Source organism: Penicillium brevicompactum (genome assembly GCF_028827555.1).
Source record: "Penicillium brevicompactum strain IBT 35665 chromosome Unknown utg000002l_segment0_segment0, whole genome shotgun sequence".
Lineage (NCBI taxonomy): Eukaryota > Fungi > Ascomycota > Eurotiomycetes > Eurotiales > Aspergillaceae > Penicillium > Penicillium brevicompactum.
The window spans coordinates 732,209-750,263 of NW_026623205.1; the positions used below are offsets into that span (position 1 = coordinate 732,209).

Consider the following 18,055-nt stretch of genomic DNA (forward strand, 5'->3'; position numbering starts at 1 on the left):
GCAGAAGGAAATTTTGGTTAAGAATTTTGATACTGTCGGATGAGTGTCGGGATCGAGAGGAAACATGGGATCAAAGGGGAATGCCGTCATAGTTCAGACTTGACCGGTTCATCGGCATCCCACTGAACCTTGCGCTTGCTCATCATTTCCTCGAGGACATCGAGGCGTTGACGGGTGGTTCGTATGGCATGGTCCATTTCACGATCCGAGACCTTCTCCTCGCGGAGACGAGAAGCCAACTCCCGCTCATTGGCCGCACTACTGCCAGATGACCGACGGCTGGGATGGGGCTCTGGGGAGCGGTAGGCATTCGGGAAGACCATTCCGTCCATGCCAACGCGATCCTCGATCCAGTTCCAGAGTTCTGTCTCTTCGCGTCGCCACATTTCCTCATAGGCGGCCAGTCTTTGTGGTAAGCCGTGACCAGCGCAACCGCCCTGGTGTGCAAGAGAAGACGATGACGGGGATCGGAAGAAGGCCATGTACAGAAGGATACCGATCAGCAGAAGTGCAACGTTTCCGCTCCATAGTGGACTGAGGATACTGGTGAACGGTTCCAGAATAGGGCGGACAGGCTCGAACAAGCCCCATGAATCACCCTTCCCGGCGGTGGAGTCAGTGGCAACCTTCGATGATGCGGCAGTGGTAGATTCCCGTCCTGCGGGATCACCCTTCTTGCGTCGACCTTTGCCTCGGGCTGCGGTGGCTCGTCCTCGGGGAACGACGGCGGCCTGCAGAGCTTTGACGAGCTCGTTTCCGAACGTGCCTTGTCCATCAATTGCACCTTTCTCAATGGGACCCTTCAACCAACTCTTGCCTGTCCATTCAATAGTGCAAGTCATGAGGAAACGAGTCTGGTTATTAGGGGCCCATGTGAAGAGGTACTTGGTCTTGCAAGCAAAGACATTTCCACTGGGCACATCAGGCGTCTGCGTGCTCAATGTAACCAGGACGGCCTTTTCGAGGTCCAAGAAATCCAAATTCTCGGTACTAATACACTTGGTCTGCTTTGGACCAATTGAGCCGTAGAGAGGTTTGATGTAAGAATATTTCCTCACAGGGCTTTCTGTGGCAAGGCCCTTTGCTGTTGACTCGAACTGTAATTCTCCAGACTTTTGGTTGTCGACGAGGAACTTTGTCATAAACTCGCCCGAAGCGGGACCAAAGACCAAAGAGTAGACTTTTCCAAGTGGCGCTGGAATAATTTCATCCTTGATGACCTTTTCATACTGACCATTAGGATCGACGTATTCGGTGGGCGCATGCGTGACGGGGCCAGGGAAATCAGGAGGTGCATCCTTGGAAGCACCTTTGTCACCGTTCTTCTTATCACCATTGCCGTTGGTTCCGGTTGCGGGGGTCGCTGCATTTGCAGAAAGACTCGACGCCTTGCGACTTAAGCCTGCTCTCACCGGCAAAGATGTTGAGCTAGCGTTAGCGCTGGCAGGACCATCGAACAAGCTCTCGGCATGATCCTCTTCCTCGTCTTCATCGTAGATCTCGTCTTCGTCAGACGCGTCGCTTTCTGATTCGCTTTCTTCTTCCCCAACCTTTTCTGTCTTGTCGCCGGTTCCTTCAGCCACACGGGTGCCATTAACTGAGCTTTTGATGGTGGGGTGATTGATTTTCCAAATGTTGACCATGAGGTCATACGTGGACTCGCGACTCAACAGACTGCGGAAGGTGTGACGGGCATGAAGAGTCTGAATAGCAATAGCGTTAGGGAACACCATAGCAGTGTTCTCCTTTTCAACAGCAACGACTTCGTCAAAGCTGATGACTAGAGTGGTTACCCATCCCAAAATGTTACTGGAGAAACAAACATGTCCTTCTGAGATGTAGATCCGACCAGCAAGAATGATCTCACGTTGCAGGGCACAGCTATAGTCTTCAATCAGGTAATCATCTTCAGGCACACTCCGGAACAACTGGTGGAAGTCTCTGTTGCGCTTTTTGCTTGCGACAGCGAAACCAGTCAAACGAGGCGCACTGGCATTGACACCAGGTGCACCGAGGCCGATGGCATTAATGCCAATAGCTCCAATGGTCGAATTCGTGGCCCCGGAGGAACCACGGTGGCGCCGTGCGAGTCTGCTACGCACGCTGCCACTGCGGTTGAGGCCTCCACTCAGGTCACCATCAATGACACTACCAGTCGGCGGGGTTTGGTCGCCCAGGAGAGGACCGTCTTTCGGAAGGGAAGTCGTCGACTGAACCTCCAAAACATCATCCGCAGGAGCGCCGACTAAAGAAAGCTCTGACGGTCTTCCCGACTTGTCGGGTCTCTCGTATGCAGCCTGGACAGCACGCGCAGCGCGCTTGTCTTCAAGCTTGGCAGCTTCCTCATCTCTCCGGGAGACATTGGTGCTTTTGCGTTTATCAGTTGGGTTCACTGGCTTTGTGATGATGACACCATCCGGAGTGGTGATTGATTCTCCTGGTCGTACATTGATATCCAGGTGGCTGAAGTCCAAATCACCTGCTCCGAGGGTTTCCACCGCAGCCTGCGTTCCTTCCCCGCTCTTGCTACCATGCTCTGATAATTGTTCAGCATCTTCCGTGGAGTCAGAACTAGATTTATCAGGCTCGGCAGCGATAGGTTGAGATGTGGGGCGGTTCTTTTGCTGCGCGTTGAGGCTGTTGCTCAATGAAGAGGCCGCATTTTGTGCCACAGAAAAAACAGAGGAGAAGAATCCATTCTGCTGGTTCGGGCTTGAGTTCTTCGTCCCGCTGGACTTTTCATCCAGGGGTGTTAAAGCGGAGACCGAGTTCGACAATTTACTTGGACCGTGAGCTGCGGAGGCCGACCGTACTCGCCGATGAGAGATCATGTTCCCGGAGGGGCTCACAGTGGTCACTCCGTCGGATATGGAATTTCTCGATTGAATGGATTCAGGCGAGTCGGTCACATTGTTGGACAAAATCTGCGGGTTGAGGGGATTGAACTCAGTTGGGGTTGGGGGTGTTACGGTGGTCGCTGGTGCAGGAATGGCGGTATGGGGCGGGGTGTTCGGCATCGGGCTCGCTTGGAGCGAACGAGGTTTGTTTTCCGTCAGATCCGTCCGAATCGGTGCAGGAAGAGGAGGAATTTCCTCGGCGGCTGCCTGGGCACGCTTGGATGAAAGACTGCTCCGTCGACTGCCTCCAAACAAACTTCGGCTCTTGTTGGCCCCGGACTTGGTGGATTCGGTCTCCGGGTCCTCGATCGGGGCTTTCTTCTCGGAGGTAAATGCGTCTTTGAAGCGTCGTCCGGGTGATGGACTACGTTTCTTGCTCGAGGAGTCGTCGGGGACATCCAACGCCAAGCTCGACTGTGTTGGACGCCTAGATTTTCGATCGCTTGGGTTCGACCCCGAGCTAGTCATGCTCGGTCCGCTGACCGCTGACTCCGTATCACCTTGCGATTCGTCCAAATGCGCGGCGTCGACCGAGGCTGTCTTAATCAATGGCGAGGAGGTGGTGTAGAACCCGGTATGGGAGTTATGCGACGTGAGCGGCGGGGTCCTATTAGAAAAAAAAATCCACCGGATGAGAGATATTTCCAAGCATCGAGGCTGCGGAGAGGGATTTCACTTACCGATCTGGCTCGGAGTCGTCCGTCAAGAGATTGATGACCTCACCTTCCGCTTGTCCAGAGCTCCCCGCGACAGAGGAGGTGGCTGCGGAGGTCCCATCCCGAGACTCGTTGGATCGGCTTTCGTGGAGACCGTCTTCCAAGACCACACTGGGGACTGCCGGCTCATCGGCCGGTTTCTGTTTTTTATTCTTCTTGCGCCTCCGACGCGCCTCGAGGAGCTTGGAGAAACCACTGGGACCAGCCCTGGAATCTACTTCTCCACCCTGTGTCTTCGGTCGTTCGGTGGAATCGGGGGAGGATCGGCCGTTACTCTCCATGGCGCTTGATTCGGCAGAAATTGTCCAGGAGCGCCGGGACCTGTTTTCTTTCAGGCTTGAGGAAGAGGAGTCGGCCATGGTTTAAGGAATGTAAGGCTAAGGCTGGGAACTGGGAACTGGGAACCGGAATGGCTGGAGTGCCAAGACAGACTCAAGCCCAAAGCATGGGTAGTACAGTGTCAAGGGGCATTGAAGAAAGGAGTAAAGTGAGGAATAGGGAGTACGGAGTACTTTGGGAGGAGTCGAAGTGTCAAGTTTCCATCGACGACGTTCCAGAACTAAACCGATCCCCTGGAGGCTCCTTAGTCAGGAACCTGCCAAGTAGTGATCTGCTACCTTTTTTGCTGCTAAATGTTTTTTTTATTTTTTAATTAAATTGAATTCGACTATTTTTATCTTTTGGTAGAGAATTACATGAGTGTTCTAGTAGGGAAAGTAGTGAATCTGCATTGTTCATGGCTCTCTAGCATCGCAAGGTAGTATACAAGCTGTTCTCCGCATCTCCACAGTGACATTTGCTGAATGCAGCTTCAAGGTTATTTAGCTGTTTATTGTATGGAGACTCTCTGTAAAATGCGGAATACTGGCTAATTACCAGTGCTGTGAGATCTCTCATATCTTTGGTCTTGCTGTTTCTTACTTCATCTGCATTTCCTACTTCCTGGCACTTCCCCTCCGCATTCTCCTCCCAACCCCACTGATCAATGCATATTGCCTCTTGATTCAAGGCGGATCTGTTCACCATGGAAGTTGCTCCTCTGTCTTTGGTAAGTCCATTTTCCCTCGATCATGTTCGTGATCTGACCGCGTAATTAGGCCCACACCCATGCGAGGAACGCAGTCCTCGAAACCCGCAAAGCCAACCCAGTCGCAGCCAGTGAGGAACATGATCTAGCAGCTGGTGAGTTTGCAACAGCTGCCACACAGAGTTCCGATCAAGAGGTGAGTCTAGATCTAGATCTAAATCTGCTAGATTCCTACTTTCTACCGCCCCCCACCTTCCAAGGTTACTCCGTATGCTGACGTATTCCCGAAGGCCCTGCGAACATTACGCCTGCTGGAGACACACCACAAGAAGCTGGCCGAAATCCTCAGATTCCAACATGAACACCCTGCAGCTATACCAAGTGAAACCTCCCCTTCAACTCTAGCGAACCAGCCCGTGGCAGCCGATGCCGGAAATACAAAGAGCGCAGCTTCAGCCCAAGATGCGCATCTACCTCCAAGATTAGCCGGCAACGCCCGAATTCCAAGTCGAGACACATCTTCCATCGCCAGCAATCTGGCCTCGGCTCGTGGCATCCCAGCCCATCCCCGCCGTGGATCTCCAGTCTCACCCACGATTTCCTCACACCATGCTGCGGCAAAGATGACCGATCGCCCGCGGGCCAGGACTAGCGAAAGCAGACCGGACGATGGACCGAAGAGAATTCGTCAAAGCCGCGTGTCAACGGCCAGACAGCCATGGTCTCCTCCTACGCCGAGTTCCACCGAGGTCACAACTCAGCAGATCGCCCCAAGCGCGGTTGAGTCTGCAGCATCCAAAGACGCCGCTGCCTCGGACGATGCATTTAATCGATTCTACTCGGCCTTCGGCGGTCTCGTATCCAAGGTCTCTGGGCCTCTTGCATTTGCAGGATTTCAAGTAGGCCTGACAGACCCCACGCGAGAACAGAGCCGCAAGTCCTCAGCAGAGGTCAAATTAGATCGCGACCACGCTACTCTGGACCGATCGATGACCACAGCTGAGCCAGACATCACCAAGCTGTTTTCTCGGGCGGCGTTACGGTCCGTTCAGAACGGCTCTGGGACGGGACCTGGGAACCCGGCGGAGTCTTTCTACGTAGTCCCAACCACGGGTGGGACCATGTCCTACGCTGGTATTCTCTCACGCTCCGACAAGCAGGCCCTCAAAAACAGCCTTGAAGAAGGAGATGAAGATTTCGTGGATGCCAGAGAAACCCCTTCCTCGCCTGAAATGCGCCACAGTGCAAATGGTTCACGTACGTGGACGGGTCGTCGTGCGAATACAGACAAGCTTACTACACTGCACAACCCAAAGACCTTGGAAGAAATGCAGATGGAGAACGAAGCTTTGAAGAGCTTGACGGACAACCTCTCGACTCGATTACACATGTGGGAAGTGAATGCTCAATCCTCATCCATGGCTCTACAGCAGTCGATTCGAATGATGCATCACCAGAACAATGGATCTCAAATCCCTGATTATCTACAGGGTATCTCTGCTAATACTTCCCCGGTGGCTACGATGACTGCGCCTCCAGCGATTGACCACGAAGCTCGGGTCAAAGAACTCGAGGATCAGATTCGACGCGGTGAGCAGAAACTCGAAAGTGCTTCTCACGAGAATGAAAAGCTCAAGAATATTCTGGGCCGGTACCGTGATCGCTGGGAAAAGTTGAAGGAGGGAGCTAAGACTCGACGGGCCGAAGGTCGTGATAACCAGAGCAATCAACCTGGCGGTGCCAGTACACAGGCTGAAGTACCAGCGTCTCCGGTTCCACCAAGCCCTGCTTTGAGCCAGCCAGCCTCTCGAATTGGCGATGGTTCAGCATAGTTATGACTCGTAGGTTTCCCAAGACCGGGGTTGGCGTTTAGTTTGAAGCAGCTTTTGATTTCCATTTTAGATATCCCATTACTTAGCCAGCCAGTCTCTGAGCCTCAATTCACACTCACAATGCTTTACCATATAGCCCTGGAGAATTCACATTCTTTTATTCCAAAGGTTCTCGTGTCATTTGTTATCATGCAGCAAGAAGACTCCTGTTAAGCGTTAGGCAGCCTCTCGATCGATCTCCTGCCATATTTATGCGCCTTTCAACCTCGGTGCTCATTGAATGATCAAACGTCCCTTGATTGCCACATCATGCACATTTCAACACAAGCCCTGGAATCCCGCCTTCTTACCGCACTGTGAAAGTCGCGTTCCCACGAATATCCTCCGAGCTACTCCCCACAAGAACTGTGAACCTCCCTGGCTCAACAACATACTTCATACTCGTATTCCAAACCCCAAGATTCTCAATCTTGACCGGAATTTTCACAGTCTTCGTCTTCCCAGCAGGAATAACAACCTTCTCAAAGCCCTTCAGCTCCCGATTCGGTACTACCACCGAAGCAATCTCATCCTTAACATAAACCTGCACAACCTCTGTTCCCTCACGGGTGGCATGGGTATTGGTCACGTCAACGGTAACAGTAACCGTACTATCAGAAGCCGAAACAGTCTTCTTGTCCACCTTCACAGCACCATACTTGAATTTCGAATAACTCTTGCCATATCCGAAGGGGTACCACGGAGTCGGGTTTCCGAGAACATACTGGTGTCCAAAGACAAGAGTGCCATTGTCGAACTCTTGTCCAGAGTCCCCGATTGAGCGCCCTGAGTTCAAATAGTCGTAGAAGATAGGCAGGTCGCCTACGTATCGTGGGAAACTAACTGATAGTTTACCAGAGGGGTTGTAGTCGCCGAAGAGGACATCGGCAAGCGCGTTCCCGCCTTGCTCGGAGGGGTAGAATTGCTGGACTAGTGCTGAAGTGGAGTTTGCGATCCATGTATCTGTGATCGGTTTGCCGCTGGATAGGACGACGATTGTCGGGACACCTGTGTCTGCAATGGCTTTGATGAGAGGGGCTTGGGCACCGACGAGGGATAGATCGTTCACGTCGACGTGTTCACCGGTCCTTGGTATTGTCAGTTTCACATCTTTATAAATTGAGATATATCTTCAAATGTTTCTCACGTTGCATTCAGGCCTTGCCAGAGCTCGCCTTGGTCTCGAGACCATGTTCCGACGACTACGACGGCAACGTCTGATTTCTTGGCTGCTTCAATTGCGGCATCGAAGCCGGATTGGTCGTTACTCCATCTCTCGCATCCCTGGGCATAGTGAATTTGGGCTTTGTCGCCCACTGCTGCTTTGATTCCATCCAGAGGTGTGACGCCTCGGTACTGGCTCTTGTACACGACATAGTCGCCGTACTGCACTTTGTCAGGGACCTCAATGTACAGAGAGTAAGGGAAGCACGATCCGGTAACGTACGTTCATGAACCCATGAGCCATGGGACCGATGACTGCAATGTTTCCCGACTTTTTGAGAGGCAAAGTCTCATTGTGGTTCTCGAGCAATACAATCGATTCCTTATCCAGCTCTCTTGCAAGTTCCACAGCTTCTGTGCTGTGGATGAGCTTGTTCCACTGGTTCTCTGGAGCAGCAGGGTAAGGGTTCTCAAAGAGACCCATCTCGAACTTGGCCCGGAGCAATCTGGACACTGCAGTATCGACAACCGCGATATCTAACTTACCGGACTTGACAAGCTCGGGAATTTTCTGAAAATTGCTATATCATCGTTAATCGGTTTGAAAGGCGAAGGAGCCGGGGCTTAGTCTTGACTCACAATGAACCACCACCCATTTCAACATCAGTTCCTGCAGTCAGAATTTGCGTGGTGACGGACTCCATGTCAATAGGTTTGCTCTCGCACAATTTGAAATAGCTGCAAATTCGGTCACTGCCACCTGCGTCGGTCATGACAAAGTACTCGTAGCCCCATTCCTCTCTCAGAATCTCGGTTAGAGTGTGGTAGTCGGAGACTGCAGGGATTCCATCATATCTATAGACACTTTAGACACTGATAAAGCTTAGACGGGCTTCACTTACGAGTGGTAGGCAGCCATGATAGACCAAGCACCTGCATCGATGATGGCACGCTTGAATGGAGGAAGCCATCTATGCAATTGTTAGATTGGATTTCAATATCCTGGGACGAGATACGTACGTTGTACGGAGCTCTCGCTCTCCACCGTGAACTGGACCGGTATTGATGCCTTGCTCCGGGGCACTGAAGCCGGCGAAATGCTTAACCATGGACGAGACATTCTTGCTTTGTACACCTTTGACGTAGCTGTAGCCAATCTCCCCAGAGAGATATGGGTCCTCAGAGAATGTTTCCTCGACCTTTGAGGTTCTGTTAGCTTGATCAGTCGTATTGCAGTAAGGAAATGAAACTCACACGACCGAATCGAGGCTCTCGGGCAAGATCAACAACGGGAGCAAAGAGTTGACTGACGCCAAGTGCTTTGGCTTCTTGTCCGATGATCTCTGCCATCTTCTCAATGAGCTATTTTCGCCACGTTAGCTTAGTTCTCTTGATATTCATATATGTTCGATGGTAGACTCACATCTGTGTTCCAAGAGCATCCATATGCGATAGGCGAATTGAAGATGGTAGCATTGCCAATCAAAAATCCATGGATACCTGCCGAATGGCATACTCGTTAGCATAGCCAATATAATGTTCCTCATATGCGCATACCTTCAGTCTGCACAATAGCAGGGATTCCCAAGGTAGTGTTCTGAAGCAGATAATCTTGACCTCTTTTGATATTATCAGAAATCCAATCCCAAGCAACAGGGTATCCAACTGAAATCCGTCAGCATTTCCCCCAATTCCAAGCTTCATTCCAGTAGGCTTCCATACCATAAAACATTCCCGCCTTCATTTCCATATTTGCCACCAAACCGGTGTAATTGAACTCTCCGGTTGTTGAATTCATCCAGTTTGTGACATCACCTATACCAAAGCACAAAAGTTCGTCGTCAGTGTCTCGTAGATATTTTGTAGAGGTCCAGATGCCACGCACCTTGGATCAATTGACCCATCTTATCCTCGATAGTCATCCGGCCCAACAAATCCTTGACCCTCTTCTCCACTGGAGCACTAGCATCTTTGTAAAGAGGCGAGGACGGCGACTTCCCCATAGCCAGCGCAGCGAAGAGCTGCACGAGCAACAGCCCATTGGAAAGCAGATTAGCCACCATGTCGACGAAAAGAACCTCTCCGAACCAGGACAGAAGCCGCTATACTGAGCTCTAGGATTGTGGGGGAGAAAATCAGAACCCATGTTATCTGGGGACTCGCATGGCATATAATCATGCAACCCCAGTCCCTTGCTCAGTGGAGCCAAGCAAAATCGGACCAATGCCAGTCACGTTTTGCGAACAAACAACCGCATTCATTGGGGTTCATTGCATGAAATTGACGAGAGCTCTTAGCTCACGTACCATACATCGGAATTGAAGCCGTCTGTGGTACTAGAAGGGATCGATTTGTACAAGGGGCTGCAGTAGTGCGCTGCTTGGCGCTGTTAGAGTCGAGCTAGCACCGTCATGAGACGGAGCATCCCCGCCTCCACGCTGGTGATAGATTAGAGAGGGGTACAGAGGGGTGCCTGCCGGATAAATTCACAGTGGTAATGCGCAGTCAGGCCTGGAGGGGTAAATCACCGTGAATTGCTATGTTTGTTGGCAGCTTTTTCCACCTATTAGGGCTTCACGTTCCATCCGGCGGGGATACATCATGCCAGCAGGGCGAGGGTAATTAGCAGGTCTATAGCGGTCAGGGTCAGTAATTTTCTATTTTGTATTAAGCCTACGGAGTATACCCTTGGATATCCTCTTGGATTTTCCTTTTGAGTATCCTTCTAGGTGTCTTTCCAAGGTTTTCCAGGGCTACAATAGTCACTATGTACAGCTATTTGTAGGGCCCGTTAGGGGTCGTTACCCCTAAATATTATCTTCCGGGGCCGCCGTACATGTCCTCTTCCGGGGGACCTCAGGCCGGAGCCTTGGAACGGTACCTGAAATATCGAAATTGACCTTGATCGCTACAGACCTGCGTAGGATAATCAAAATCGATCTTTGAAATTGCCAAAATAAATACATTGTACAAATAGGAGGCTAAAAGAAAAAGAGATGAGATACTAACGCTAAGCCCCCATGTGTACAATGCAGAAACAACGAGAAAAATACAACAAATGCCCAACATGTACCTATGAATGCAATGCCAATTACAAGAAAAGTATAGTACTGGAGGAAAAGATAATGAAGTAGATGTAGAGTGACCCAGCCACTTGCACATACTGCGCTTGTGCCCAAGCCCCGGGAGATCCGGAGCATCAATTACCGCTGAGCTTCAGTTGTGGTGTCAGGGCCGGTCGTAGAGTCGCTTGGACCAGGTGGTGTCTCACTTTCTGGCGTTGGCGTTGCTGTGACTGCAGCACTCTCGGCGGTCTGGTCTTGGGGTTTGCGGAGGGCACCACCAAGCCATGCAAGGCCACCACTCCAAGAGTCACTGAAGCTACGTAGTCTGGTCCCATCCTCGTTTGACTTGGCAGTTGGCGAGGCGTAGGTTTCAGTGGCGAGGCCGGGTGTGGAGCGACCTCCTTCAGCCGGAGCATCAGCTAGGTCGGTAGCAGACTGAAGACGAGCAGTAGCAAGTGAGAGCGATGTTTCGGGGTCATTGCCATCGGCAGTGGTGGGTTGGTCGACAAAGACACCGTCAACCTGACGTCGGCGCCCTAATCTGCGCCTCGTGCGGTCTTTGAGTGGGCTACCGTCACCGCGTCGGATCGAGTCGGCAACAACAGCAGTGAAGCCACCAGACAGGGTAGGAAGGAGAGGCCCGGGGGAGAAGCGATGCGATATGGAGTTTCGTAAGGCTCGCCGTGTAGGTGTTTCAAGGACAGTATCGGTCTGTCCCCGTGGGTTGGCTTGAGTCAACAAGGTTGGAGTAGAAGCGCGTCGTACAAACCCGGCATCGGTGTTGGATCCTGGCGTTTGTTCAATGCCAGGTGGAGGTGGGAATCGCAAGAGAACAGTGGATTGGGTGGTGTCGCTTTGTTCTGTTGGGGTTGAAGGGCGGAAAATCTGGTCATCGGATTGAGTTCGAACATCCTGCGGGCGAATGTCTGCCCACGGATTCGACATTCGCGATGGAGGTCGTAGGGGCGAAGTGAAGTCGAATGACGGTCCAGACGTAGGAGACTCTGCGGTCAAGGATCCACGAGGCGAAGATGGGGCTGCGGAAAGAGCACCTTTAGGAGTAGATTGATCATCATCGACCCCTTCAATGCCTCGGCTCAATAGAGACCCTGGCGGAGATCGAGCTGTGTCGAAATGACCTTGTGGGGAGACATGTGAAGCTTTGGGTATATGATGGCCGGGTGGAGATAGATCAATCCCATCGCGGTATCTTTCTCCATTTGAAAGACCAATTGATCCTTCTTCGTCATCTGAGAAGGAAGATTCATCGTCGCCACGGACTCTGCCGCTTGTGATGAAGTAGACACCAAGGAAGGTCAAAAGACAGCCACCGATGAACTTCGTGGCACGTTCAGCGGTTATTGACTCGAAGTCACGGTAAAGCACCGCGCTTCCAATAATCACAGCAAGTGTGAAAAGCACAAACTGTGTGGGGATAACCTGGGTTGAATCGAACCGTTGCAGGGCACGGTTGATGTAACGGATTTGCATCAAAGCGCTGAATATTAGGACGAAAACAAGAAGATATGTCACCGGGAACGTGATAACGTGCCATAGTGTACCAGACAGGAGAGACGAGACACCCTTCGTAGAAAGCGCCGTGTATCCACCTTTATCAACGTGATTAGCAACAGAGTTGATATCAAACTCGACGTGGGATACAACAACTCACCAAACAAGGCAACAAGTCCAACGTCAATCAAAATTGATTGCGAGCCATATCTGTGACTCGCCCACATGAGACCGCAAATTAGTGAGACTGTCAAGCCAAGATAAAGCTCAAACTCCCAACGCGTGATCATGACCCAAATCTCATGAGGTCCGATTTGCTCTTCCGACGACTTGGCGCTGAGAACCACGACGACAGCACCGGCGACAGAGACAAGCACGCCCCAAAGGTCGCGCTTACGGAACTGTTCCTTGAGCAAGCATGGCGCAATGATACAATTCGAGATCAGAGCCACAACTCCCAATGGCGAGACGATCGAGGCGGGAGCAAAGCCATAGGCCATGAAATTGCCCATTTCACCCACAACCATGAGCACAATGCCAACCCACCAGTACGGCGATTTGAGATAAGACTTGCGCCCGTCGGTCCCATCCTTGCTCTCGAAGCTATAATCGCTGCCCCGCGAGCTCGAGTTACTGTTTCGCCCTTCGGCGTTATCATCATCGCGATAAGGCTCCAACTCGTCCTCGGAGTCACGGTACTGCCCCGGGGATCGTCCTCTCTGCTCCCCACGCGTACCGTTATTTCCATTCTCCGCGACCCGGCTCTTGTCCTGCTCGAACTCCCGTGCGATCCGAATGTGGGCGTAACGTTGAATATTCAAAGCCAAGGAGATGAGGACGTTGCCGCACAAGGCTGTGATGATGCCGATTAGGGATGACCACTGGTGCATATCATCTTCCGTGTTCCCATCGGGGGTGTGAAGCGTGGAGTTTGACGGTACGGCAAATATTTGGTGGATCGAAGAAGCTGCATTGGACGGAGAGGCGACGGTATTGAGCAGGGAGGGAAACAGGCTGGCTGCCAGCTTTGCTTGCGGAGAATCCATGGTCGAAATGTTGCGCGAGTATCCAAATGCTGCGGATGCGCTTCCGAAGCTTTCAAAGCCCCTATACACCGCAGCTCACCGGCTGTGTCGGCCGACTAGAACGAGCCCGCAGATGTGATCTCAAGCAGCATCTGATCTTAGGTCGCAGGCTGCATTCTGGTCTGAAATTACCAGGGCGCAAGAGTTACTGCGGGAGTGAGTGATCGTTCAGGGTTGGGTAGGCGGCAATGCGCGGAGACGCGGAGACCGCTTGATATGTCAGCGCTAAACGGGGCCGGACTTAGGGTTCTTTACTACTTTTATGTCGGAGCCTACATTTCACATCTCACTTACGAATACAAAGGGCATTACGCAAGGTCAAAGCTCTCGGGCTGCGTCTATGTTCGTCATTGGCCCCGGCAGTTGGAGATCGTCGGGCTCCTTGAACGTCATGGAGCAGCAAAAGAGGGGGCTATTCCAGGAATCAAGGAGGCATGCTTCATGCTTAGAAGTTATTGTGAAATAGCACGGGAATCTTCTTATAGACACCTGCAGTATCTTGTTTGATTTCGAAACTGGCCCTAGGTAGTTTTACATTCACCCATTAATGAACGGGACACGCTCAATCACCGCCTAGCTCTCTTCTTTTCAGGTCCTTTCTCTTCCTCGTCACTCAGCTCTGCATAAATGGCTTTCGGCTGTGTCTCTCTGTATGCTTGGGTATATAAGGGGTTCTTTTCTGCCTGTTCGGCATATTTCAACAGCGCTTCACGTGGATCCTCATGCAGCGCAGCACTGAGAGGAAGACTCTCGCGAATGTGCTTGTCATCTGGGTTAGTCTTGCCGAATGGGGTCGCCGCTGGCTGATGCGGGCGTCGAGGATCCCGAGAGCGACCCGATGCTGTAAGGCCAACTTCGGGGTGACGGGCAGACCAAGTTGAGGAACTGTAGTGTGGGACTCCGTTGGAGCCGACAACGATTGAATCACCAGACATGGCCTCGGCTGTGTCTGTGGTAAGGCTAATCTCATCAAGGTGGCGAGCCTTGGGTGCCTTGGACATGACTGTCGCTGCGCCCTTCGTGGACATGGTAGGGTTGTAAAGGACATGGGTCTCGCCGTTGGCGGAACCAGTCAGAATTTGGTTGAGTTTCTCATGCCATTGAACAGTGATGAGAGGGGATCCCGGTGTCACTGGAGTGACCAGCTCTGGTCTCAGTGTTGCGGGATTGAGGATGTGTAAGTGACCAGTTTCAGAGCCTGTGATCACATTGGCTGATGAGGGAGAGAATTTGATGTTGGATGTTGGGAAGCGTGCCGAGGTCGAAGGATGCGTAACAGTCGTTATGGGAGTCTTGAACTTCCTAGTATCCCATAGCTTAATTGTATCGTCACCGCCTCTGCTGACAACGAGCCTTCCATCGGAACTGATATCGAGTCCGCTGGTCCAGGTATCCTTGACATGAGCATCGCGGATTTCTCCGCTGGGCCTGGTGTAGGGTCCGTTCCCACTCCACATCGCTAGACTGCCATCAAGACCAGCGCCAACCAGGATATCAGGGCCACCTTGTTTGGGCGAGCTCCATGCAACAGCGGTGATTTTGGTCCGACCAGCGGACCCAGCCGCTCGCGATTTGTGTACAATCACCTCATTCTGTTTGCGGCCGACATTAGCATCCCAGATTCTAATTGTGCCATCAGAGCCACCGGTTGCACAGAGGTTCTCGTCGGAGGGACTCCAGGCACCACATGTGACCTCGGAGATATGTCCCTTGGTGAGGTGTAGATCACGCAAGTATGGATCACCCTTCGCAAACTCTGTAAGTGTTTCACCGTCACGGCTGAGGATCCGAGGCTGGGACGACGCGGGTACAACTAGAACGTAGCTCGGCGCGAGTGGACAAAATGCGACAAAATTGACGGGGTGGGTATCCTGGGCCGCGGATGTGTTCCTAGCTGAGGGATCGACTGTCTTGAAGGCGCGAAGTGTAGATGGTGTCATGGAAGCAAAGTCATGCAATTTCAAATTGCAGTCACTGGAACCTGTGATTAGTCGTGCGCCCGAGGGGTCCACGGTCATGGTGGTCACGGCACGCTCATGACTTTTGAGAACAAGCTCATGCGATACGGGGAACTCGTCCTCGTCATCGTCGGAATCATCAGAGTCGTCATCACTGTCTTCGTCGCTGCCCTTTTTCTCATCATCGCGGTCTTTGGATGGCGCAGAAGCTGCGGATGTGCTTAGTTCTTTTTCGTCGGGCTTCGGCGCTGAGACCTGGACACGCTTGGAGCGGTCAATCTGAGTATCAACATCGATCGACTTGGCCTGCTTGCCGAAGCTCGATGGGAAGAACTTGTTGAACGCGTCTTCGTCAAAATCATCCATGGTTATATGCGTGGTGAAGTTTGCGACAGATGCAGGCTTCGATCTGGTCATGAGCTTGTTTGTCATGTTTGCAGCATCCCCGATAAGCCGAGCCCGACTCCAACGCTCCACTGCTCTGGCGAACGTCCAAGTATTACTCTGTAGGCTCCGCTAACATTGACTACATTTATTAGAAGCAAAGAACTGAACAAGATTGGCTGGGCAAAGAGCGCTTGTAATTTCACTCGTCACTCAATTATTACAATACAAAAGGACATATCTATGGGTTGACACCGCAAGAAGCCCGGAACACCTTTCCTCCATCAGGTAACTCCCGGCGCTTACAGGTACAGACCCTCGACAGGTCCTCCGTCCTGCTTAGTCTTCATAATGCGCTCACGAGCAGCCCGGAAGTCATCCATCTGCACCCGCATACGGCGCTCTCTGAGAGCCATGAGACCAGCCTCGGTACAGATGGCGCGGATATCGGCACCAGATAGATCATCCTTCTGGTTAATGAACTCCTCCAGATCAACATCATCGCCAAGAGACATCTTAGAGGTGTGCAGGGTGAAGATCTTCTTCTTGGTGTTTTCTAAAGTAAGATGGCGTTAGTAGGGTATCTCCGACTGAAGATCGTGGGGCATCACTTACGGTCTGGGTTCTCGAAGAGAATCTTACGATCGATACGACCAGGTCGGATCAAAGCCGGATCCAGCGTCTCAATCTTGTTAGTGGCCATGATGACCTTGACATCACCACGGTCATCGAATCCATCCAGCTGGTTGAGAAGCTCCAGCATCGTGCGCTGGATTTCTCGCTCACCGCCAGATTGTGACTCGTAACGCTTAGTACCAATGGCATCAATCTCATCAATGAAGACGATAGATGGAGCGTGCTCAGCGGCGACAGAGAAAATCTGGCGCACCAAACGGGGACCGTCACCAAGGTACTTCTGAATCAGTTCACTACCAACGATGCGAAGGAAAGTGGCACTGGTTTGATTGGCAACCGCCTTGGCAAGCAGCGTCTTTCCGGTACCGGGGGCACCGTAAAGAATGACACCTTTGGGGGGCTTGATACCCATCTCCTCATACAGCTCGGGGTGGAGCAAGGGAAGTTCCACGGATTCCCGTACCTCCTGGATCTGCTGTTCCAGACCACCAATGTCGGCATATGATTCAGTTGGTGCCTTGTCTAGCTTCATGACAGAGACAAGGGGGTCGGATTCCTCAGTCAATACACCGACCACGGATACTGACTTGTGGTGCAAGAGGATACTGGCACCCGGCTCGAGAAGGTCTTTGTCGACGAAGGACATGATTGAGACGTAGTACTCAGGCCCGGTCGCGCTGGACACAATAGCGTGGTCATCATCGATCAACTCCTCCAGATTTCCGACACCCATCGGGCTGCCGCGCATGTCATCGACTCGACTCCGCTCGTCAGCGTTCCGGTCCGTTACATCCAGATCACCTGCCCGGCTAGCAGGATCCTGAGTAGCCTGAGCCTTGGCCTTGCGCATGCGCTCCATATTCTCGACATACTCCTCTTCTAGCAGTAGGTGATCATGCACCCGCTGCATGCGAAGGTATCGTAGTTTGCATCGCGATGTAGGGTAGATATCCGGAAGCTTGGAGGCAGTGCTGGGGCCGGCCGCCTTGCGCTTCTTCTTTCCGATACGGGTGGTAGGTGGTGGGGGAGGCTCGTATCTAGGCTTGTCCTTCTGATGAAGGGCGTCAGCGCTGGGTTTGCAACAAACCAAATGAAATACGACGTACCTTCTTGTCCTTGTCATCACGTCCATCTCCACCAGGGCCGCCGCCCATGTTAGACTGCTGTTGACCCTACATTGAAAGTCAGCATCCTGCTGATTCGAGATGATCCAAGGGTCAAAGGTTGAGGCACTCACCATGTTTGTCAGCCACCCAGAGGGAGACGATCAGAATACCGGGTTTCAAAAGCGGATTCAATAGAAATAATTAGATCCCGAGCTTTAGTGAACGGGAAATGATGTTCAACGCGGCTGGAAAAGGATGGATTGTCAATGCAGAAGTGGTGGTATCGCCGGGGTTCGTTGCTCGAGCTGGAAGCTGTTGTTCCCTCACGTGATACTTTCCGCCTCAGGCGACAACTGCGTCATGTTTGATACCTTAGCGCCTTGCTCGGCACTTTGGATCTCGCATTCGAGGCTCAACTGATCACGCTGATACTCCAAATTCACTTCGCCGGTTGAAGTTGACCCATCATTGTCGAGTCTTGAGGCCCAGTGCGCGACCTTAAGTTTTTTAAGGTCTATTACCAAGCTTGATCGGTCCATAGTTCACGCTATTGGCCTTCATAGTTCCCCTCCATAGGTAAGACCAATGTCTAGTTTTCTGTTACGCTTTGCTTTGCTCAAGATTCGCCCGATAT

General features: G+C 52.0%; 6 protein-coding genes across 6 annotated transcripts; 1 reads left to right on the top strand and 5 right to left on the bottom strand.

Moving 5' to 3' along the window:
- Positions 1-86: 86 nt before the first annotated feature.
- N7506_003068 (GRAM and VASt domain-containing protein) lies at positions 87-3,972 on the bottom strand (the record flags this gene model as incomplete). The annotated part of the gene is made up of 2 exons (XM_056952363.1): positions 87-3,504; positions 3,578-3,972. 2 exons carry the CDS (start codon positions 3,970-3,972, stop codon positions 87-89), a joined length of 3,813 nt encoding a protein of 1,270 aa, XP_056814055.1.
- A 665-nt stretch (positions 3,973-4,637) lies between these two features.
- Positions 4,638-6,472, top strand: N7506_003069 (uncharacterized protein; the record flags this gene model as incomplete). Its single annotated transcript, XM_056952364.1, has 3 exons — positions 4,638-4,661; positions 4,711-4,836; positions 4,931-6,472. The coding sequence occupies 3 exons, from the start codon at positions 4,638-4,640 to the stop codon at positions 6,470-6,472; spliced, it is 1,692 nt and encodes a 563-aa protein (XP_056814056.1).
- Positions 6,473-6,818: 346 nt separating this feature from the next.
- N7506_003070 (uncharacterized protein) lies at positions 6,819-9,738 on the bottom strand (the record flags this gene model as incomplete). The annotated part of the gene is made up of 11 exons (XM_056952365.1): positions 6,819-7,599; positions 7,659-7,897; positions 7,959-8,256; positions 8,315-8,530; positions 8,578-8,646; positions 8,696-8,874; positions 8,930-9,037; positions 9,099-9,175; positions 9,233-9,340; positions 9,398-9,490; positions 9,561-9,738. 11 exons carry the CDS (start codon positions 9,736-9,738, stop codon positions 6,819-6,821), a joined length of 2,346 nt encoding a protein of 781 aa, XP_056814057.1.
- Positions 9,739-10,878: 1,140 nt separating this feature from the next.
- Positions 10,879-13,298, bottom strand: N7506_003071 (DUF803 domain membrane protein; the record flags this gene model as incomplete). Its single annotated transcript, XM_056952366.1, has 2 exons — positions 10,879-12,350; positions 12,413-13,298. 2 exons carry the CDS (start codon positions 13,296-13,298, stop codon positions 10,879-10,881), a joined length of 2,358 nt encoding a protein of 785 aa, XP_056814058.1.
- A 605-nt stretch (positions 13,299-13,903) lies between these two features.
- On the bottom strand, positions 13,904-15,727 carry N7506_003072 (WD40 repeat domain-containing protein; the record flags this gene model as incomplete). Its single annotated transcript, XM_056952367.1, has 1 exon — positions 13,904-15,727. One exon carries the CDS (start codon positions 15,725-15,727, stop codon positions 13,904-13,906), a length of 1,824 nt encoding a protein of 607 aa, XP_056814059.1.
- Positions 15,728-15,981: 254 nt separating this feature from the next.
- Positions 15,982-17,555, bottom strand: N7506_003073 (proteasome regulatory particle base subunit RPT2; the record flags this gene model as incomplete). Its single annotated transcript, XM_056952368.1, has 4 exons — positions 15,982-16,235; positions 16,295-17,366; positions 17,422-17,487; positions 17,553-17,555. The coding sequence occupies 4 exons, from the start codon at positions 17,553-17,555 to the stop codon at positions 15,982-15,984; spliced, it is 1,395 nt and encodes a 464-aa protein (XP_056814060.1).
- Positions 17,556-18,055: the final 500 nt, after the last annotated feature.